At 53.3% G+C, this 22,926-nt stretch overlaps 1 protein-coding gene across 4 annotated transcripts in view; it reads right to left on the bottom strand.

Moving 5' to 3' along the window:
• Positions 1–7,156: 7,156 nt before the first annotated feature.
• The window catches only part of HM13 (histocompatibility minor 13), a 39,290-nt gene continuing 23,520 nt past the window's right edge, over positions 7,157–22,926 (bottom strand). Inside the window, exons 8-14 of one of the 4 annotated variants that reach the window (XM_052650801.1) lie at positions 20,549–20,632; positions 17,330–17,366; positions 14,997–15,099; positions 10,811–10,896; positions 8,744–8,890; positions 7,728–7,844; positions 7,157–7,600 (exon numbers count right to left, since the gene is read on the bottom strand). In XM_052650801.1, coding sequence (XP_052506761.1) covers positions 7,745–7,844; positions 8,744–8,890; positions 10,811–10,896; positions 14,997–15,099; positions 17,330–17,366; positions 20,549–20,632 — 557 coding nt within the window. In that variant the 3' untranslated portion in view covers positions 7,157–7,600; positions 7,728–7,744. Of the gene's footprint in view, positions 7,845–8,687; positions 8,891–10,810; positions 10,897–14,996; positions 15,100–17,329; positions 17,367–20,548; positions 20,633–22,926 lie in introns of all 4 variants that reach the window. The other 3 variants (XR_008200455.1, XM_052650800.1, XM_052650802.1) reach the window with 3 other exon arrangements.

Genomic DNA, 22,926 nt, shown 5'->3' with positions numbered 1-22,926 from the left:
AGTAGTTGCTGAGCAAATTAGGAGAAGCAGGTTTTAGACTTAAAAATCAAGGTGTTGTCAATGTTTTTTAAAACATTTTAAATTGAAGGATAATTACAATATTGTGTTTGTCCCTGTCATGCATCAATATGGATCAGCCATAGGTGTACATATGTTCCCCAAGGTGTTGTCAGATTGATTGGAGCAGAAAAGACTGGTCAGCGTTTGGACAGAAGGTCAGTAGTAGAGAGGGAATAAGGTAATCAGAATCACAATGGTATCCAGTGACCTGGGTCCCCATTTTACAGATGAGGAAGCGAAGGCTTCAGAGGGACCCAGGCGGAGGGGTGCACAGACCATAGCAGGAAACCTGGAGCGCACGCGGACTCACACCCACACGCAGAGCAAGTGGAGCGCACAGGCTCACCAGCTTGAAACAGCAGGGCCTCTCCCCGAGCCCTTCCCACTGCAAATGCTGCCGCAGTTGCATGGAATCGCTCTTTCTCTCACACACACACACCAGTGCAGGCACTGGCTCACAAGTGTTCTCACAAACACACACTCTTGAAAACGGGCAAGATACATCCAGATGTGTGAGCACGACTTCACCACCGCCACGTAGAAATACATCTGCAACCCTGCCCCACGTAAGGTTTCCGTGCCCTCACGCTTATACAAACCCCAAACTCCTACAGCTTCCACAAGAAAACACATTCTTTCTCTTTCTCGCATGTGTAGTTGCACAGAGAACCTCTAAGGCAGGAAGGGGCCCGGACCCTCCCCTGGACTCTGCACCATGGCAGCTAGCTCTGCAGCCTTGAGCCCAGGTTTTTTCTACTCCCCCCACCCCCACCACCTACCACCTTTGACACATGTCTCCACCTCCTCTCCCCTCCCCACTCCAGGGTCCCCAGGGTACTGGGGGGCAACTCAGGTCTTAGCAGCAAGAGAGGTGCCTATTTTCGGGGCACAGACATGTGGAGAGGCCCTGAATGCAGCGCCCAGGGGCTCAGCCTTCTCTGTGTCCCCTCTGCCATCATCCTCCCCCAACGCTTAGTCCCAGGAGGGCAAGGGGCCAGGCCCCACCACCGCTTTGTAGAGGGCAGGGTGCCCTGGGGAGGAAGGGCCCATTACAGACCACGGAGGGGTCATCCGCCTCACAGGGATCTGCCTTCACATGCAGATGGCCTGTTTGTCTCACCTGGTCCGCCTTAAAATGACAAAGAGGTTGGAGGCTGTCTGGGTATTACAGGAGATGACACCTGACCAAAATGAGAAGAGGAAGGTTGTTAACTATGGTAACACAATAGATATCAAAATTGTTTGCACTGTAGATATGATTTGTGTTAAAAAATACATACTACAAAAAAATCTCAAATTTACGTTTAGCTGTTAACAGTAATCTCTGGGTGGCAGGAAAATGCTGGTTTATTTTCTCATTTTTTAACATATATGCTAATTTTCTACAAAGCATGGAGGTAACTTCTGGATAATAAAAGTTTTTTAAATTAAATTGATGTTTTTGAATTGTGGCATTGGAGAAGGCTCTTGAGGGTCCCTTGGACAGCAAGGAAATTCAACCAGTCCATCCTAAAGGAAATCAGTTCTAAATATTCATTGGAAGGAGTTATGCTGAAGCTGAAACTCCAGTACTTTAGCCACATGATGCAAAGAACTGACTCATTAGAAAAGACCCTGATGCTAGGAAAGATTGAAGGTGGGAGGAGGAGGGGATGACAGAGGATGAGATGGTTGGATGGCATCACCGATTTGATGGACATGAGTTTGAGTAAACTCTGGGAGTTGGTGATGGACAGAGAAGCCTGGCGTGCTGCAGTCCATGGGGTCACAAAGAGTTGGATACGACTGAGCGACTGAATTGAACTGATCTATTTGTTTCCTTTATTTTTGGTCGTGCTGGATCTTCGTTGCTGTGCGCTGGCTCTTCTCTAGTTGAGGTGAGTGGAGGCTCTTCTCCAGTTGCAGTGTGCGGGCTTCTCATTACAATGGCTTCCTTGTTGCCCAGCATAGGTTCCGGGGTGTGTGGGCTTCAGTAGTTGTGAGGCACAGCTTCAATAGTTGCGGCACACGGGCTTAGTTGCTCCACGGCATGTGGATCTTCCTAAATTAGGTAATGTCTCCTGCATTGGCAGGTGGATTCTTTATCATGGAGCCACCAGGGAAGCCCAGTAAAAGGTTTTTAAAAATGAATACTGAATGACATGAAAAATGACAAGGGAGTGGTGTCCTCATATGAGTTCAGGGGTCTTTTTAAAAAAAAAATTGTGTATTTATTTGTCTGTGCTGGGTATTAGTTGCAGAATGTGGAATCTTTACTTGCAGTATGCAAACTCTTAGTTGCACCATATGGGATCTAGTTCCCTGACCAGGGATGGAACCCAGGCCCCTGCATTGGAAGCTTGGAGTCTTAGCCACTGGACCACCAGGGAAGTACTGAGTTCAAGGCTCTTGATTGCTGTGTGGGCAGCTTCCTTCTCTGTGCCTTTATTTCCTCATCCCTATGATGGAGACTCAGCACATGGAGGATGTGAACACTTGGGATGGTGCTTGGCACACAAGAAGTGCTCAATAATGGCAGCTGCTGTTCTTCTTCTTCCAGGAAGTTTTCTGTTAACACTTCCCAGTACAGATTTGATGCCACCTGGCTGTCTGCAAGGGTGGGTGTGCACAAGTTCCCTAGGCTGGTTCACGTACAGGTTCACCAGCATGTAGGTTTGCCCATGCACTTACGTGTCCCTTGAGCACTTAAGTCCATACATTGCGGGAGGAGACTGCTCACCTATGGGGTATCAGGGACAAGCATTGTGCTTGCAAACAAGATCACAGGTCCTTTGCTTCTGATCGCTGGGGTGGAGGAAATGCTGTTTCAGTTTTCTACCCCAGCACGCTCATCCCTTGGTTCCTTTCAGCTCAAAGCTGCTGGGAATTTAGGCTTCTTCCTGGCATTGGCCTAGACTCAGGGCTCTTTTAGGGGTCTTAGGACATTTGTAAGGTTGGGAGTACTATGGGCTGAACAACCTCCAAGGAAGAAGTTGGTAAGAAGTGTTGGGACATGTGGGTTCATGGTCCTGCCATGCTGATGAGGAATATCGGTATGATGTCCACCTTCTGGATTGCTTTGAGTTCTTAAATCTTTCTTATTCATCTGTCCCCATGGCCCTTGTCCTTTTATTACTCATAGCATTATCATTACTGTCCTAGAGCCCCACCCCTGGCTTCCACGCCTTCCCCGATCTAATGTTTAGAAAGGAATATGTCACCCCCCTGCTCAGAACACTTCCTTGGCTCCCACTGCCTCCAGGATAAGGGCTAAGCTCCGTGGCATGGCCTTGTGGGATGTGCTAACCTTTCCTTATACCTCAGTCTTTCCCACTCTGCTGGCCTCTTCCCTCTCCTCGGACTAGGATATCTCCTGGAAACAGCAATGAAAGCTAAATGAGCTTCCTTTCCTCCATTTTGTTTCTAATGTGGAGTCTAAGAGATTTGCGTTCAAATCTCATCTTGCCATTTCCCAGCTCCCTTGTGACTAAGAAAGGTTTCAGACCCTTTCTGAGTTTTAGGGGCTTCCTTTGCCAAATGGAGATAATAGCCGATATTTCTCTTTTTTTTTTGCTGGGGATGGATTTAGGTTTACTTTCAGTTCTATTTAGTTTTGAAAAACTCAAGATTTGGAAAATACAAAGTACACAAAAGATTACAAGACACCCAGACCTTCATATCTTTCTTGTCCTCAAATTTCCTCAAATTACTATCTCTTTTTACACATCTTAAAGACTCTTCCATAAATATCATCTATTGAAGACCTGCTGTATGTTTTCCATGGATTATTTCACTTAAATCCTCACAGCCACTTGTGGGCAGACTGAGGCTCAGAGACCAGAGCCTCACGGTTGGTAAGCAGTAGATCCGAGACAATGTGTGTCCATTTATGAAGTGCTTTCTATGTGCCCTAGGATTGTCCCAGAGCTGGGACATTCAACGAGTCATTCAAGAAATACTGAGTGCCACTCTTCAGGTCACTAGGCTGGGGGCTAGGTTACGCCGGTGGGGAGGAGGGCAGAGGCTCAGCCTTCCCAGTTTATCTCAATGGAGACGGCCTGTCGCTGTTGCCCCCTTTGTCTGAGTGAGAAAACCAAGGAACAGACGCCAAAGAAACAGACCTGAGGTCCTACAGTGGTAAGAAAAGAGCTGGGATAAGCAGACTTACTTTACTATTGGGGAAACTGGGGCACGGAGAGGGAAACAGACTTGCCTAAGGAAACACAGCAGGAAGCAGAGCCGGGATTCCCAGGCTCACAAGGTCTCGGCCTTCCCGGCACCTCCCCTCGGGGGCGGGGCCATCGTGGGCCCCGCCCCGCCACTCGCGCCCGCCTTCCTGGCAGCCCCGGCGGCTGTTTCCTGCCCGCGTAGCTGGGCGGGCGGGCGGCCGGCCCATCTGGCGGCCCCCACGGGGAGGCGGCCCAGACTCGCTGGAGCCAGGCGCCGGCCTGGGCCCCCATGCCCGCCTGGAGAGCCCAGGTGTGGCCGCGGCGGGGGTGGGGGTGGTGCCTTCCTTCCCGCTCGGCCCTTCCTGACGCACCCGGGCAGGATGCTGCCTCCTCCCCAACCTCAGCCTCCCACGACCTGGCCTGGAACGGGGAGGGAACGCTAGCGGTGGGAGAGCGGGCTGGGCAGGGAGCAGCAGGCCCCGCCTCTGGTCTCCACTCCTTAGGAGACCTCGGGCAAGTCTGGCCCTTTTTTTGGCGTGGGTGGGAGGGGAGTAGAGAGCACTCCGTTTTCCAATTTGTGCGAGAACGGCTCAACTCTGACCGGATCGCCCAGGATCCTACCTTACCACTCAGGGTCCGACCCCAGACAGGATTGTGGGAGCGGGAGGCACCTTCTTCTGCCTGAGGATCGTGACATGATCATTGACTTGACATCCATTCGTTCAGCCATTTAAAGTCTGTCTGCCTGATCACAACGTCAGCTGGGAAGCCCGCGGTTGACCTGTGTTCCCTGCCGTGCCCAGCGGCTTGACCTGTGCCCAACTCATACCTGGTGCTGAAGCCCCAAAAGGGCATGTCAAGGCTTTACCCCCTCCCCCCCAAACTGGAGCCACCTCTCCAAATTGGAGCTTACTTTTTACAGCTGAGCAAACAGGACAGAGTGGGCAGCCAGCCCTGCTGTCGATGCTGACCCTCTTCTCCAGCACCACTCCAATACAGGGAACCCAGAATTAAGCATCTTGATTTATGTCAGCAGCACCTGCAGTGAACATCCCCCAAACCAGGCATCCTCGGTTCAAATCCCTCTGGGGCCCTTAATGTCTCTCTGCTTCAATTTCCTTTATCTGTAAAAATGATGGCACCTCCCTCACAGGGGTGTTATAACCATTACATGAATATTTCTAAAATAGGTTATCATAATGCCAGACACGTTAAATACAGATGAAATAGTGTACTGGAGCTCTCCGCAGGGCTGGCCTCCCTCCTCCCCTACAGTAGCCCCCTCCCACTCAACCGTAGTCAGGGGAGAGGGAGGCCACTGAAAGGGACACTAACACATCAGGGGCGAACTTGGGGGTTTTGGAGCCGTTTCCCAAGAATCCACTCCCACCCCGGGGTGAGGCTGGCAGTAGGCCCACCCGGGGCCCTGCCCAGCCACCCACCCCCACCTCTCCGGCGTGCAGACCCGATCCGTGCCCGGCCTGGTGCCATTTTTCCATGGGACTCTGGCTGTGGTGGTTCACATCTGGAGTCTAGACTTGGAGGCTCTGCAGGCCGGGCCTACCGCCCGGGCTGGGCCACCACTGCCCGCTGTTTGCTCAGCTGAAGCTGGTTAATTGGAATTAGAGTGGCCTCTGCGGTGCCGGCTGGCCGGGCGGGCCCTGGCCGGCCGCTGCCGAGGTCTGTGGAGCATCTGGCGGGGCCGGGATGGTCATTAGGTGGCAGGCGCCCGGCGCCACTGCCACCTCAGCCTCCGCCGGGGGCCAGCGGTGACTCACTGAGGGCTTTGTAGGCTACGGACCGCAGAACCCACTGTGCTGTGCGCCTCGGCTGCCTGCCCCATCTGCCGCCCTCAGAGAGGCCTTGTTCCAGGACCACACGGCCTCCCCTCTGGGGGCGGCTGCAGGCGGCCGAGATCCGAGAAGCCCCTGAAAGGGACCCTCTTGGCTGGGGGAAGCTTTTGAGATTTCCCACCCTTCCTTTCCAGAAAGCCCAGAGAAGTTGGTAGTGACTCAGGCCCAAGGGTCTGCAGAGGAGTTGCAAAGTCCTTAGGAACTCTGGAATTTGATTCAGATTGCTCAAGGTCAAATCCCTGTCTAGGGGCAGGTAAGCTGCCTCAGTTCTCTCACTTGTACGTGGGGCTAATATTACAGATGAAGAGTATGAGAATTTAGTAAATCCTGTATTGAGGTGCTTGGTACATGCAGCAGCTCCCATTACCTGCTCCCACTTGTTCTTTAGCTCCAAACTGGGAAGCACTGTCTTTCAGCCTTTAAACCTGGAAGCTTAGGCAGTGACTTCTGGGCTGTTGAAAGTCTGAGTCTCAGGCCAGTGGCCACCCTCCTCGACCTTAGTTTCTCCATCCAGTGACCCCATACCAGGCAGGTAAATGAAGGGTGTGCCTACCCCTTGCCTGGTCCACTGGGGGTTCTCCTTCAGGCCAGGGCTGCTGTCTTTGGCAAACTGTGGAGAAACCCTGGCTCTGGGATCTCCAGTTCTCAGGCCTGGATGGACTCCCAGAAGCCCCCTCCCCAGCTTCTCCAGGGGTGCTGGGGATGGCTCCAAGAATCAGGATCCTTCTGGCTTTGCAGCAGTAGTTTTGGGAAGAACCCCAGGAACGGGCAGAAGAGGAGTGGTGGGTCCTCCATGTCTAGGGTGATCTAGAGTCCCAGTGCTCCCCAGCTGAAGCCATGTGAACGCTGAAACCATGGAGGATGGCTTCTGCCAGCCTGGGAATAAAATCCACTCTTTCCTGGGGCCCACGTGGCCCTGCTGCTTCCCTGCCTTCATAGATAATGGCCCTTTTGCTGAGTCAGGCCAGCCTTTTGGTACCACAGCCTCTTCCCCACAGACCTTTCCTCCAGAAGGTGATGCAGGCAGTACCTGTCTGACACCCTCGCTGCCCCCAAGTACTGGGAGGAGCGTGGCAGGAGAACTGGATGGCTGGGGACAGGGCTCGAGGGCCCCCTCTGCTGGTCAGAGGGCATCTGGGGGTGCTAAGCTGGCACACTAGCCACACGCTGGGTGGGCATCCAGGAGTGGGCATCCAGGACGGAGGGGCCAGAAGGTCAGGGCCTTACTGCAGGTTGTGACAGTCCACCGTCCCCAGGAAGGGGCTTACATGAAAGTCTCTGGGTGGGAGGGTGAGAAGTAGTAAACCCACTCTAAGGTATTGGGTGAGAACTTTCTCGAAGTGCAGTGGCCTGCCCAGGCAACGGGATGAGTTTTTAATGTGAGGCAAAGTCAGTCCACAATACAAAAGTCTAAAAATCAGACCCACTTTTCCCACCTGGCACCCAGGGGTTGGGGGGGTGGGGACAGTTGGGGGCTCCTTTGCAGGCAGGAGATGGGGAGGAGCAGAGGAAGGCCGGAGAAGGGGGAGAGGGAACCAGGCCCCGGAGGCCCCACTGGAGGGAGCCTGCTGCCCCTGCCCCTCTCTGGGAGCTGGCTGCCCCAGCGGCAGGGCCGCGCTGTGCAGGCCGGTGTGCGGCCAGCCCGCCCGGGGCCTGGCCCTTGCAGGGTCGACACCAGCTCCGTCACTTCTCCTTCTTCTCCAGCCCCTTTGATGCGGCGGCCTCTGTTCCCTCTCTGGTTTCTGTCACTGCTGCTGGGTCCTTAGGATTTGACTCCTCATAACTGGCCGGAAAAACAAGACAGAGCAAGGATGGCACACTTAGAGGAGGGAAGGGCAGAATCTTTGTGCCCACCTCCCACCATCGCAGGAAAACCCTGGGCACACATATCCTTGGCCCAGCACCTTCCAGGACTTGGCCTGGCCCCGCCGTGTGCCCTTCTCAGACTGGCTGCTGGTTCCACTTTCTCTGTGCCTGGTGGTGCCAAGAGGTGGCAAGGGCAGTGGCAAATGGAGGAGAGGTTGGGCTTGTGCAGACCCATTTTAAGCTTCCTGGACCTTCCACTGGGGAAAGAGAGTGGGGAAAAATAGGGGCAGCCAGGATGAGACTACAGGACGAATGGCTGCCTCCTAGGGCACATAACAGGAGTCAAAAAGCTCAGCCCCAGGGGCGCGGGCGGGCGGGCAGGGGGGCTGCTCTACTGAGAAGTGGCAAGGTGCCACTCTCGCAGGCAGACACCCTGGCTTAGCTCTTTGGGCTCCATTCACCGAGCAAGTGAGTTCATGCCAAAGATAATGCTCACATTTCCTCACCGCATCAACCCCGTGAGGCAGGTACGTGCCCACTTTTATTTGAACAAAGAGAGGTTCCGAAAGGGGAAAGTGAAGGTTATACGCTTGCCCCAGGTTATATATATACAGAGTGGTAACAGTGTCCACGGCTGTGTGACCAGGGCTGCTGACCCCCACTCTCAGGTGAGCCCCACAGGACTGGTGAGGCCGCTAGGGTTCTGGGGCCCTGCTCCCCCACCCCTCGGCTGGGCACTGTGGCTGCCTGGTGGTGGTGGAGCTGCCTGCCCCAGCCATGCTCCCTGGCCCGTACACTGGAGCAGGGGTGTCTGCCCTACCTTGGGCCCCGGGGCAGTGGGGGGAAGTGGGCAGGTGGGCACCCGCTGGGTTTTACATGGCGCTGGGATTCTGCGGGCGCCGGCGGCGAGGGCCAGCTAGCTTCTGCTGCATGGAGTCCGCCAGGCTGGCTGGGGAGCCCGAGACTGTGGGGAAGTGGGTGAGCCTCGGGGTGTGAGGCAGGATTTCCGCTGAGGACTCGTAGCTGTGTGAGAGACAGACAGAGACAGAAAAAAAGAGATGGAGAGGAAAAGACTAAGGAGGACAGAGATTTCTCTTCCAGGGAGCAGGGGGCAGAAGTGGGTCTTACTTTATCTATCTCTGCACTTTCGAACTCTGTGGAAAGAAGCCGGTGTTACTTGGAGGATAAAAAAGAAAAGATGCACCTATACAGGAATACACTCTGCAAAAGAACAAGGATGCCCTAGATGTATACGTATGTGTCCCAGGTGGCGTTAGTGGTAAAGAACCTGCCTGCCAATGCAGGAGACGTGGGTTCCCGGTTGGGAAGATCCTTGGAGAAGGGAATGGCAACCCACTCCAGCATTCTTGCCTGGAGAGTCCCATGGTCAGAGGAGCCTGGCGGGCTACAGTCCACGGGGTCGCACAGTGTCGGACACGACTGAGCGACTGAGCACACACGCAGATGTTCTGCTGTTGTGGAAACATCTCTCAGACACACCCTTGTGTGAAAAATCAGGACGCAGAATGCTCCAAGAATGCCACCACCTGCGTGAGAATGTGTACACACATACGTGCTTTCAGGTGCAGAGATCTCTCTGCATGTCCAGGGACGGGGTTGGCTTCGTGGGTGGCTGGGGTATGAGGGGGTTGGTTGTCCCTCTCCTGATATGGAATTTTGAACCACGTGAATGTGTTATCATTTAAAAAGTAAATGAATAAAAAAAGGAAGAGTGCCACTAAAGGGAAAAGTAAAACCAAAGATAAGATAGAGAATTAGGGAGAGAGATGGGCAGAAGAGAAGAGAGACTATTTGCTTTTTCACCTCAATCTAAAAACCTCCTGGGAGGTGGGGGGCAGAAAGGGGGGGGCACCCATATGGGCAAACTTTTACAGAAACCAAGCACCAAGTGGGTGAAGGCGGGCACCCTCTGTCCTGGCTGGGGAGGTCACCCCAAGTAGGCGCCGGGGGCTGAGACTGGCTGAGAGCTGAGGGTGAGGGTAGGGACTGAGCTCAGGGCTCAGGTCCCATTCCTGCCCCCAGATCTGCCCCCTGGTTCACCCCCGGCCTTTCCTCAGAGTCCACAGGGCTTTGCCAGGTCAGGAGCCCTGGGCAGGCAGGTTGGGAGCCTGGGTCTCTGAGGCAGGACAGGGAGGGCAGGAGCAGGTACAGGCAAGGGTTGAGTCACAGGCTCCCCTACAGGCAGCCAGGTGCACAGAAAGCTCTGGCAGGCACTCGAGGGACAACCTGGAGGCCAGGCAGGTGGAGCTGGTGGAAGGTCCCCAAGTGGGCAGCTTCAGCTGCAGCTGGCAGCTATTTCTGGGTCCCTGGCGGGTGGGGCTAGTGCTGCTGGGGTGTAGACACCTGTCGGAGTCACGCAGGCCTGGGGGTCAGGGTGGGGCTGATCACGGGTGTGGCAGGTGTGCGGACGGCCACAGAGAAGGGGTATGTGTGTGACTAAGACGGAGAGAAAGCAGCCGGCTCTGGGTTACAGCCACAGCGGCAACTGGACATAGACTGACGCTGGAGTTCTAACTGAGCATTTCCATCACACTAGAGTCCCCTGTATCACTCACGTGTGGACACTGAGGCTGGGGGTGGGAAAGACCTGCCTGAAGTCATATGGCGGCAGGGTCGAGATGGGAACCCAGGGCTCCTGACAGTGGGGCGGCCTGCGGTGGGGAGTCTACACCAGCCAGTCCCCTTTTATGACTCAGCTGGCATCTGGTGTGGGGGCTGCCTTGAAAGCCCCAAGGCTGTTCCCACCCCTGGCTACTGGCCCACGGAAGGGTTCTGCTGGTGCCCATGGGCACCCACGTGCTGGTGCAAAGGGCAAGGCTGGTTGCGTGAACAGTGTTCTCTGGAGGCACGTACCCACAGCCCCCACAGGCTCCGCCAACTGCCTGCAGTGCTAGGCAGACCCCTGCTCTGCGGCCCTCTTACCTGAACATTTCGGTCACTTCTCCCTTGGCCAGTGCCACCAGGACAGGAAAGCCGATACACGCGGGGACCAGGTACAGGAGGGCAGGCTGTGAGAGGACAAAGGCTGGTGAGGCAATGCTGGGCAGGGCACCCGCTCAGGGCCGGGCCCATCACCCCAACTCTCCTCTGGGTATGACTGACGGACAGGTTCACGAAACGAGTCAGTGGCTGTGCCTGTACTGGGGCTCCTGACTTCCCTGGGAGAAGCAGCAAGAAGCCCAAAGAAACTCAAGTACGCAGGGCTTTCAGGGTGCCCTGGAGTCTGGCTGGCAGCATCCCAACTGCCCAGGACACCAGGTTCCTGGTGAGTTGGTCCTACTCCCAGAGATCCTGACTGCCTAGATCTGGGGTTGGAAGTCTGCACTTTTAACAACACTCTAGGAGATGCTGTTATAACGACAACGATGATGATATAGCTGCTATGGACGGAGCACCTGCTGTGTCCTGGGATCAAGGTCACCCAGCTGGTCAGGCCCAGAGCCTGTGAGGAGACTCCTGGTGAAGCTGGGTTTGGAGGACAGGACAATTACACCGGCCGGCACTGTTCCCAGAGAACCTCCTCTGTGCCCTGAACACAGGCTCTGGCGAGTACTTCAGCCCACCTCTGTACCATGACCGTCCTCCTTGTGTACAAATGGAAGGCTCATGCTTTGGGAGTGGGGAGTGGGCAGCTCAGGCCTTGGAGAGCCTAAGTGGTAAACTGGTGGTTGAACTTGGGTACCTCCAGACTCCAAGCCATTCTTCTGCTTACAGTGTCTGAAAGCTGGACCTCACCCTACTGCTCAGCCCTCCACGGCCCCTACCGCTCCCAGTGCTTGACGTCCCCAGGAGATGTGACCTGTCTCCCTCTCCAGCCTCACCCGCCCTGCCCTGCCCTGGCCACGTTGGTCTCGTTTTGGTCCTCTTTGTCACCTGCAGCCACAGGATCACGGCACGTGCCGTTTCTAGGATGTTCTTCCCGACTGTGCCTACTTTCCTTCTCCTTCAGACTTCAGCTCAGCAGTCACTTCTGTGGCCCGCATTGAGTCAGGCCCTCTTGCTGCACTCTCAGGACCCCCTGCAATTCTTCACGGCATTCTCCAGCAACTTGGAATGAAACATCCCTGGGCCGTTACAGGCTGGAGATTCTCTCCCGTTAGGCTGTTAACTCTGCGAGGGCAGGCCCCACAGCTGTCTTGTTCACTGCTGTCTTCCTAGTACTCGGAAGAGGGCCTGGTGAATACTAAGCCAATGGCTCCCTCACAAAATTCAGAGGGTGTCCTGGAGATGACTTGGGTGAGGGTGAAGGAGACATCGTTCCTAAAGTGAAGCCTCATTCCTAAAGCCAAGCCAGCCCCTGGCTAAAGACAGGGCTCCCCAGTCCCCAGAGGCTGGCCATCAGGCCATTTTCAGACTCTTGCCACAGACGGGCTGTGAACTACCTCACTTCACACAGATTATCCTTGAACCTAATTACACGCTGAGCATTTGGATCTGAGTTTTACAGGTGATGCTACTGAGGTTCAGACAGAGGAAAATGACCTGCCTGCAGTCACACAGGGTGTGTAAGTGGCTGAGCTGGGATTTAAACTCAGGCAGCTGAGCTTCCTCCCCTGCATCACGTCTTTGCTATGAGATCGGCTTTGGGCCAGGAATGGCAGAAACCACGACAAAAGCCTGCATCAGGACAAAAGAGGGGCAGCCAAAGCAGAACTCAGGGAAAAGTTTATAACTCTAAGTGCATTTATGAGAAAGACTAGAAATAATCAATCCAAGTTTTCAAATCAGGAATCCCCAGAGGAGGAGGAAAAGAATGAAGGCAAAGCAAAAATTAATGAAATAAAGCAAATACAAACTTAATAAAATTTAATTTCTGAAAAGTAGAACACTTAAGAGATGATGAAATTGAGGATCAGAGGAGGAAAAAGGATCTGCCCTAAATCACACAGTTGGTCAGGATACGGACACGGATTCCCTGTCACCAAGTCCAGTGTCTTTTCTTCATCAAGGCCAGGCCGGGCAAAATAGAGGGCTTCCTGGGCGGAAGCTGGGTAGATGTTTGGCCCCACCAAGGCCTGCCTCACCTAAGAGCCAACAGCAATTGAGGTGCTCCTTTGGGAAGAAGTGTTTGCTTAGTATCAGAGGGATACAAACCTAGTCTTTTCTTTCCTCTCAAGGCACCAGGGAACCTCTCCAAAGAAAGTCAGTGCTAAGGAGAGGATGAGATGTACAGCTTGGGGCAGTGAGCTGGGGGTCAGGACTCCTGGGTCTCCATCGGGCCTCGGCTTCGCTCTGTGACCACAGATAGGCCGTTTTCCTGTCTGGGCTTCCCTCTCCGTCTGTACAGTGAGGGCACCTGATCATCATTAAGGACCTTTCTTGGAGGTTGCTAGTCCTGGCTTGGAGTACATTTTTGATAGAGGTTAAAAAACACATAGGCAGAGGTGACCCCCTCCCTAGGGAACTGCTGGCATAGGGACTGCCTATGTCTTGGTGAGGGAGGAGGAGCTCAAAGAACAGGTTCCCTTTGTGTCCAGATCTCACCTCAAAGATGATTTTCAGGGAGATACCCACGTGGATGATCAGGGAGAATAGGTGGGCTGCTGCTAGGCAGTAGGGTCGGCTTGTGGTCAGGAGTCTAGGGCTCCAGCCAAGGCCCAGCTTGACTTGCTGTGTCACGTAGGGAAGGCTCCTTTTTTCTCATGTAGAGGACCACCTCTCTCACCTCTGCCCCCAGCCTGTGTGAGAGCTCCCAATGGAGCCTTCTCTGAGTCTAAGGCAGAAGGCAAGCCTGCCACCTGGTGGCCACCTAGGGGATAGCTCTGGGCTTGGAATCTGCTGGGGCTGACAGCTGAAGACACCTCCCAAGAGGAGGCCCAAGTACTCCTTCCTTGCCAAGTGCATGTCCCTCGCAGCTTGCACAGCTCCTGAGGTCATCTGGAGCAGATGTGAATGAGAAGGGCTTCCTCACTGGTTCTTGGTTTCGCTACTGATGAGGACTTTCTGTATAGTGTATACACTTCCTGTATAGTGTTAGTATCAATTTCACAGTGTCTGTAAGGACTCAATGAGTTAATGAGCGAAAGGGTTTAGCACAGTGCCTGGCAAACTAACAGACTAACTGGGTCAGCAGCTTTTGTGATTAACTCAAAGGTGGCTTCTCTGTGGCCGGTGCCCAGGGAAGGGAGAAAGGGAGGAGGAGGGGGGGGAGGATGGAGGGAGCACAGCAATACCAATTGGGTCAGACGTAGATCTGAGCACTTCACTTACATTAACTCATTTTACCCTCAAACAACCCCAAGGTGGCTACTATTATTTATCCTCATTTTCTGTTTTCATGAATCAATGAGGAATCCTAAGTGTAACTTCAGACAGTAGAGCCTGGATTCCCACCAGGGCTCTCTTAGATTCCACTCCACACGGCCTTTCCCATGGCTGGGGGTTCATAATCTGGGCTTGGTCTTCATGTGACACAGGTTTGAATCCTGGCTCCCATCACACTTTCCACAGAGCACCTGAACTGCAGCTCCTCATCTGTTCACAGAACCCTCACGAAGCACACCGAGCAGAGCCTGGCACAAAGGAAGTGCTCTGATTTCCAGCAGAGAGCAGCCCTGTCTGCCGGCTTTCCCCTCCCCGACTCCTCTCCAAGCCACAGTGACAGCTCCCAGCCTGGTCCACTTGGCAGCTCAGCACCCATCTAGGAGAAGGCAGAGCCTGGCTGGGTTGGGGAGTGATGGGAGGGAGATCCTGACATCCTATCACTTGCCTGGGGGGCAGGCAATGGGCTGAGACCGCAACAAACACCCACCCGATTCCGTTCTTCTGTCTGCCACCACTACTGAGGCTGAGAAGCCACAGCTGGGGCCATGCAACACTGATCTGGCCCAGATGTGGGCAAAAATCTGCTGAGAGGGCTCTGAGAAAGGTTTTGCCTTCCTTGAAGGTCACAGGCTCGGCTGGCAGCCTTCCTCCTCCCCCTCCTCACCACTAGCGTGCATGTGCTACCTGAAGCCGGGCTGTCATCTTGCACCAGCTATGGGTGAAAGCCCAAGAGAATCACAGACACGGCTGCTCTGCACCACTGGGTGGCCTGCACGTGTGACACGGGAGTCCTGGTCACCTGCAGTGAAAGCATGCCCTGTACACCAAGGACAGTCATGCTCACCTGGGCGTGCTTGAAGATGTGCATGATGAAAATGGTGAGGCCCAGGCCGAAGATGTAGGCTGCAAAGCTGGTGTAGAAGTAAGTGTGGGTGTTCTTCTTCAAGCTTCAGCGACAGCATGGGGAGAGAGAGGAGAAAGGTGAGACACAAGCACTGCAGAGCCATATGCCCTCTTAGGAGAGGAGCTGGGGAGACCCCGGGAGCTGTGTGGGGCTGAGGTTATGGGCTGGGGGGTGTCGAGATGGGTGTGCACTCTGGTTCTGTCCCATCTAAGCATCTCTGGACCAATCACTTTCCTTCTCTCAGCCTCAGCTTAATCATCTGCAAAACAGGAATGCCACGCGCCATCTCCCTGATGGCTGCTGAATATCAAATGCTATAATCGAGAACAGTGGCTATAAAGCTCAGGTCAGCATAAAAATCACCCGGACAGCATGTTAAAAAATAAAGAGCTGTGTGGGAGTTCCGTGGCGGCCTAGCGGTTAGGATTCCAGGCTTTCAATGCCATGGCCTGGGTTCAACCCCTGGTCAAGGAACTGAGATCTCACAAGCTGAGCAGCATGGTCAAAAAAAAAAACAAAACAAAAAACCCCCCAAAACAGAACAGAGTGCCAGGCCTAGTTCCCAGGGAGTCTAATCTAATAGGTATGGGGATCTGCATTTTGGTATTTGTGTGTATGTGTGTGCTTTATATTTTATCTTTATTTTTGGCTTTAAAAAAATGTGTAGTTGATTTATAATATCATGTTAGTTTCAGGTGTATAACACTGTGATTCAGATATACATATATTCTTTATTCTCTTATAAGTGATTACAAAGTATTAAGTACAGTTCCTTGTGCTAAAGAGTAGATCCTTGCTGGTTTGGGGCTCATGTTTTGAGGAACACAGATACAGAAACTGTAAAGCTAAGTTCTTACTTTTAAGTGCAGTGGAGCTAATAGTTCAGTAACCCATCATGGATACTAAAAAGATGCTGATTACAAGGATAAAATGCCAGTGGCTTCCTGGGCAATCCACCTAAGATCAGCTTCAGAAGAACTGACCCACAAGCATCCTGGCATTGCCATCACTTGATGCTCTTTCACAACGCCAGCTCAGGACCTTAGTGTGTGTCTAGCAGCATCTGTGGAATGAAGGGGGACCGACTCCTTTCCCTTTGCCCTGGCGGCTTCTGAGCTGGGAGCCACAGTCCACTGAGAACAGTCCTGCTGTGCAGCCTGGAGTACAAGAGACTCCCTTTGGGAACGGTGCAGATTCTGGAACAAGCTCCCAAGGACCTGTAGGACAAGGATTCTTCCTTGCAGGGTGCTGCCAGCTGGACCTGGTTCTCTAGCAAATGGCCTGGAGACTCCTATAGTTTCTCTTTGTATCACCACTGGAAACCTAGCCGTAGAGCAGCCAGCACAGATGTGTTTCTCCTTAGAGACCGGCCAGGTCTCTTCTAAAGGCTCCACAGTGGCCCCACCCAAACCACCCAGAGCGATGTGAACAGGGGGAAAGTTCAGATCTGCATGCAGCCTGGATTTCCATGATGCTGGCAATGGGCTTCTCACTACCACTTTCAACATTATTACTGTTTTTGCAACTGCTGGACTTAAGGAGATTAAGAAATAGTCCATAAACCAGCTCAAAATTAAGCATATACACACAGAATGCCCTCCTCTAGGAAGACAGCGCCACCTGCTGGGGGCAGGCCCAGCTTTGCCCAGGTGCCTTCACCCACCTGAAAAGGTGCGACCTTTTCTGAGTTTCAAGTGGTGGCTCAGCTTGGCCCCCTTCCCTCTCCCTTGTGCTACAAGGGACTGAAGAATGTCTGAGTAAGGAGAGGGTAGGTAGCAGTGAGAGCAGCTGGGATACGGTGACCTGACCCGTGGCTGGTAAGTTGGTGGCAATGAGGACTGCACCTGCTGCTGGATGTCCCGGGAGCCACTGAGGCCAGTCGGTCTCAGCACTCCCTCCACACTGTCCCCGTCAGCCCCAGGCAGGAGCGACCACCAACTTCAGGATGAGAACCTGGCCTGGAAAGGTCAGTTTCCTTGCCAAGACCACTCAGTGAGAAAGCACTATGGGTGCCACCAGGACCTTCTGGGATTCCATCTCAGCCTATGAGTCAAACCTTCCCCACCCTCTCCAGGCTCTCTGGGCACTTAGAACCTCAGAATGTACAATGCAGATAAAATCAGAATTGTTCTGGCTGCTGTTGGGTGGAGGGTCTGTGACCTGAGTTACCCTCTTTGGGCTCCTCCAAACTGAGGAACCCGACAGAACCTCCTGCCTGGGTGGGGAGGGCCTCACTTGTGGAACTTGAGGACTAGGGTTCCTAAGTGGCTTACCTGATGTCGAAACGCAGCAACAAGGCAATGAAGATTCCTGTGGGGAGAAAACCAGGGTTAGATGGAGATAGGGAAGAAGCATACAACTGACAACTGGGTCCCCAGCCTGCTGTTCTGAGCCACAGAGCAATTATCGGGGACACGGTGTGGCTGAGACTGCCAACTCCCAGCAGAAATCCTGTTTCTCTACCTTCAGTCCACCTGGAACAATGGGGGACCCTCACTGGAAGAGGACTAAGTGGCAGAACTGTTCCAGGTAGACTGCTCTGGCCTGGGACCACACTGACTGGCACCTCCCAGCACCATCTGCTGTACCACCCTGGGTGCAACCGAACATTTACAGGAGGCCTAAGCACTAGGTGCTGTAGGCAATTCAGTGGGGAGCAAAACCTGGGGGCGGGGCATGCTGATCAAACATTAACAAAGACCAGTGCGAGACTGTAACTGTGACAGGGTGCTCCTGTGTCATGGGAAGGTCCATCATGGGATGAGACCCAGGCTGGGGAGGAAAGAGGGCTTTTTTGAGGAAGTGACACTTGCCGGGGAGAGGGAAGAGCATGTGCAAAGGTCTTGAGGAAACAGAGCTCAGGAGGTGTGGCAAGACAGGCTGCAGCCCAGAGTAGGAGATGCTGGGGGCTGGATCTGCAATGCAGGGCCCCGTGGGGGAGAGGAGTTGGGTCTTTATTCTAGGGGTAAGGGGACACTTCTGGAAGTGTTCTAAGTGGGAGAATAACATAAAAGATTTTGAAAAAGACCCCTGTGGCAGTTGTTTGGTTGGTGGGAGAGCACAGAAGCAGACACTAGGAGGCTCTGCAGGAGCTCAGGTGGGGACAGTGAACTCTGTCCACCCACTGCACTCCTATTTGCATTTTGAAATCTGGCCTAGTCATCCCCAGAAACCTGAGTCCCTGAGACACAGCCATCCAGTCCAGCCTCTGTATGTTGCTCACACACGGCCATCCCTGTGTCTCTCCCTGTCTTTGGGCTCAGACACAGCAGGGCTGAACCTCATTTGGTTGAGAGCAAGCTCTTAGGAACCAAACATTCTATGCTGATGAGAAGCACTGACTGGCAACATGTGATTCATTTCAAAGAAGAAAATGATTTAGTCCCCAGCGAAGACTACAGCTGGGAGCTGGTGGGTGGTGAGAACAGACAAATGCTGCCTTTCTGGAAACAAAACTAGGAATTTGGTGGCCCCTGGCAGCTGAATTCTACAACTACTCTTCAACTAATCCATGGGTCAGAGCTCCCAAGAGCTTCTTCTCCTCATAATACTGCATTTGATCCTTAAAATAACACCCCACAACCTATTCTTCCTTCAAGATTATCCCTGAGGCTCTGAGAGGATGCAATAACTCATACCAACTGTGACTGCTGGAAGACTTCCAGTACATACACAGATTTGTGGATATGCAGAGATGTCCTGTGCAGGCCTGGAGCCCAGAACCACCCAACAAGGACACTTGGGGAAGTCTGTGGGTGCCTGGGACAGACCATGCTCTGAAGGGCCAACCAAATGCATTTCTTTATCTCTGATGGGGCTTCTTCCCTGCCTCCCAGCACCACAAGCTATGGGAACACCTGGATTCAAGACCATGACCTCTTAGGCAAGTCTCTCTTAACCTCAGTTTCTTCATCAGCAAAATGGAAATACTCTCTACCTCATCGGGCTGCTAAAGGTAGCAAAGATAATATATGAAAAAACAATGAGCATACTGCTTGGCAAACAACAGGTGCTTGACAAATGATGGCTCTGGGATTATGATCTTACTATTGTTGTTACTGTCATAAAAGCAGTTTTGACAATGTCACCTTTCTTTGCAGTCAGACAGACCTGGTCTGTGGAGAAGGCAATGGCACCCCACTCCAGTACTCTTGCCTGGAAAATCCCATGGACAGGGAAGCCTGGTGGGCTGCAGTCCACGGGGTCGCTGAGATGGACACGACTGAGCAACTTCATTTTCACTTTTCACTTTCATGCATTGGAGAAGGAAATGGCAACCCACTCCAGTATTCTTGCCTGGAGAATCCCAGGGACGGGGGAGCCTGGTGGGCCACCGTCGATGGGGTCGCACAGAGTAGGACACGACTGAAGCGACTTAGCAGCAGCAGCAGCAGCAGACTTGGTCTGAGTCCTGGCCCTCTTGCTGGCTAGTGTGTGAATTTATGTTAAGTCCCTTCACTTCTGAGCCTCAGGTTGCTCACTGCTACGAGAGAGAAAGCCTCTTCTTCACCACCCGTACCACAAAAGCAAAGTGTCACACAGAAGTGCCTGTACACTCCTGCTCACTAGCAGGATGGCTATTACTTACTACACTGGAAAACAAACTGGCTTTTAATTTGTTCCAAGCTTTCTTCTTTTAAGCAAACACCAGGAGTGCTTCTAACCCTCTGACTCCGAGCCTCTGTGACTAGGGAATAAGAAAGCCCTTTGGGTGTGCAGTACCCCTGTCACCGGGCCTAGGTCTTGCAGGCACACAGCATCCAAGTCTCAGCCATTTCAGCTGCCCTGAGAGAGGCAGCTCAACTTTGCCCAGAGTTTCCTGACCGGCAGTTTGGGCTGCAGGCCCGCAGGATGTGTGCCCATGCTCGGGCCCATACACAGGTGCACCTGTGCCCATATCCACAGGCGTCCTGACCAGCCCCCACACACATACAGTGGACTCAGAGGCAGGTGCAGGCCACTCGTCCCTCTGCTAAAACTGCAGACACAGGAGCACAGTTATGCGGCCCATGTCCATGCACAGGGCGTGCTCTCCCTGGTGTCCTCCCCGCACTGGGGAAAGGGGGGCCAAGGAGACTGTGGCAGTTCTAGCACACCTGTGTCGCCTGTAAACGCTGGGAAGGGTGTGTGTACGTGCAGTGTGAGGGGGGTCAGTTTCCTTTAAGACTGCCATTGAATGTGCTTATCTTTCAATCTGTCACATACATTTATTTCTACAGCTCTCGAGTAATGTCTGTTCACCCAGCCAGGCTCCATGAGGGCAGTCTTGCTCACCACCATCCCTCCGGGGTCCAGCCCACGTTGGTGCTCCGTGTGTGCTGAGGTGGACCCCCTTCACCAAACCCTGGGCAGGTGGTGATGGGGGACTCGCACAGCCTAACCCCTCCTTCTTCCCTCTCCTGGTGAGAAAGGCTGTGTTTCACAGGACGACTCCTTCTCCATGGAATCCCTCTCCACCCCCTGCACTTTGGCCCCTGCCCTGGCCCCGTCACCTGGAATGACGATGTCTCCGAGTCCCAGCATGGCAAAGTTGTCCGCTTCCAGGCCCTTCTCCAGCAGGTCCTGGGGAAACACCACTGGAGGAGGAGGCAGGGACGTGAGGAGTTGGTGAGAGCCCAGCTCATGCACTCCTAGCCTCCACCTCTGGTGTATGGCACTTACACACTTGCATTGCTGGGTGGGAGGATGGGAATGGGGAGTCGAGAGGATGGTGACGGGCTCAAGGGCGGTGTGTCCATCTGGAATCATAGCTAGTTAGAGCAGGAAGAATCTAGAATTATCTAGGCTCAAGATTTAATGCCTTTACTGAGCTGTAACTCACATGTCATACAACTTCAATGCCTCTTAATAGCCAGAACTCTTTGGTTAAGTGGGACTGACCCCAAAGCCTAGCATATAAAAGATGAAAGAGCCCACACGGTGCTGGCATCTAACAGGCTTTCCATCTCACCACAGGAGGTGTGGACAGACCCTTGTTCTGAAGAAGGAAGAGCTTGGGCTACAGGCTTTCTGTATCTGTTGATGATGAGGAGGCTACCTACCTACAAATCCCTTGCGTACAGCCCCTTACTCAGAAATCCTGCTGGCCAACTTGTTTGGATAAATACAGATTGAGGAAAATGCCTCCCTGTATGTCCAGCTATGGCAAGGGGCAGCTATAACTGGATTTCACCCAGACAGACTTGGAGCAGAAGTGCACCAGTTATATGTGGGCTTCAGGGTCAGACTGTGTGGGTCTGAATTCTGGCTCTGCTGTGTGACTGCACAGTTCACTTAACTACTCTGGGCCTTAATTATCTCACCTGTAAAATGGGTATAACCACCAAACTGACCCCATAGTGTTGTGGTGATTAGGTTATTTGAACACAGTTAACCTTAACTGTTACGTCTTTACTAACCGAGTCCTGCTTCTGTGTGAGGCTGCCCTCCCAGGTGATGAATCAAGCGTGGTATAAGGCTAAGACAGTCAGGACAATCTGGTCTCCGAGTTCCTGACTTCCCTTCAGCCACGGGTGGTCATGTGACCCAGCTCTGGCCAATGGCATATAAACAGAGGTAAGATGGGTGGGTTCTGGGCCAATATTGTGCTTCCCTAATGAATCGTACAGAGGTCCTTCCCTGTCCACTTTTTCCTGCCTTGAATACACAGTCATAGTGATTTACAGCTCTCCTTGTCTGACCCTCCTAAATCTGCTGTCATTCAATCCTGAGTGGCAGATCTGGAAACCAGTGCCCACAGAGGTGAAGTCTCCCCACTCAGGCCACAGAGCCAGTACATATCAGATCCGGGATTCAAATCCAGGCTTTCTGACTTCACTAACTGTCCACTTAACCACTCTGCTAGACTACTCTTAGCAGTAGAGGGCAACAAGCTTTCTCCCCAAGACAAAATCCCCAATTCCAAACACCAGAAACCAGAGGGGACTGTCATTTCCCTGTCCCGAGTCTTCCAATGGCTCATTCACTGCCCACTGGGCAGCAGCCGGGCTCCATGCATGCCATCCTCGGCTTCTGGCCTCTTTTTTGCTGCTCCCCTAAAGTCATCATGCTCCCTCTCAGATTTTCTGCTCCCTCCATGCATTCTTCTGCTTGCAGCCCTGGCCTGAAGCTGTTCTCTCTTTCAAATGCCCCTACTGCCATTCATGCTTGCTAAATGCATATTCATTCTTTGGGACTCAGGAAAGCTTTCCTGACCTGTTGGCTGGGTTCATCCATCACAGCATGTGAAGCATAGTTGCTCTTCTGGCTTGGCCAGCATCTGTTCTCTTGGTCTGCACGACTGCCCTCACCTTACACCCTTGGTTCTGGGAGGCTGCCAACTCCAAACGCTGCCCCCAAGCACTGGAGAAGGCCGTGACCCTGTCCTCTGTACCACCCCCAATGGGAGAGCCTAGTTCCTGGGCCCGGAGAGGCCCCATGGGTTCATCCAAGCCAAAGCTGGGAGGAACTTTCCTCTGGGGTCACTGAGCCGCGACCCTGTGCAGCATCTAGGAGCAGCCGTGTGACTGTGAGCCTCTCTCTGGCTCACAGAGAGGACCCACGTGCAGCTGTGGAGTCAGACCACGAAGAGCGCAGCTGTTGCTCGGCTCTCGGGGCTGGCTCCACCCTGACTGCCCAACAGGATCCCCCTTCCTCCTTCCATCATGTCTGACGGATTCCATCCTCCTCTTTGGGTCTCGCGATGCCAGGGAGTGACTCTTGATTAGTCTAAGGCTTAAACCCCAAGCTCATCATGCTTTTTCTCATCCCCCTCTGATGAGGAACAATAAACTTGGGCCTGTGACCCAATTCTAGACTGTGAAATATGAGAGAGGCTGCAGGGAGATTCAGGGAAAAACATCCCTCTCTGATGAAACGGAGACATAAAGTT

This window comes from Budorcas taxicolor, chromosome 13, assembly GCF_023091745.1.
Source record: "Budorcas taxicolor isolate Tak-1 chromosome 13, Takin1.1, whole genome shotgun sequence".
NCBI lineage: Eukaryota > Metazoa > Chordata > Mammalia > Artiodactyla > Bovidae > Budorcas > Budorcas taxicolor.
This window is presented reverse-complemented; position numbering and strand designations above follow the sequence as displayed.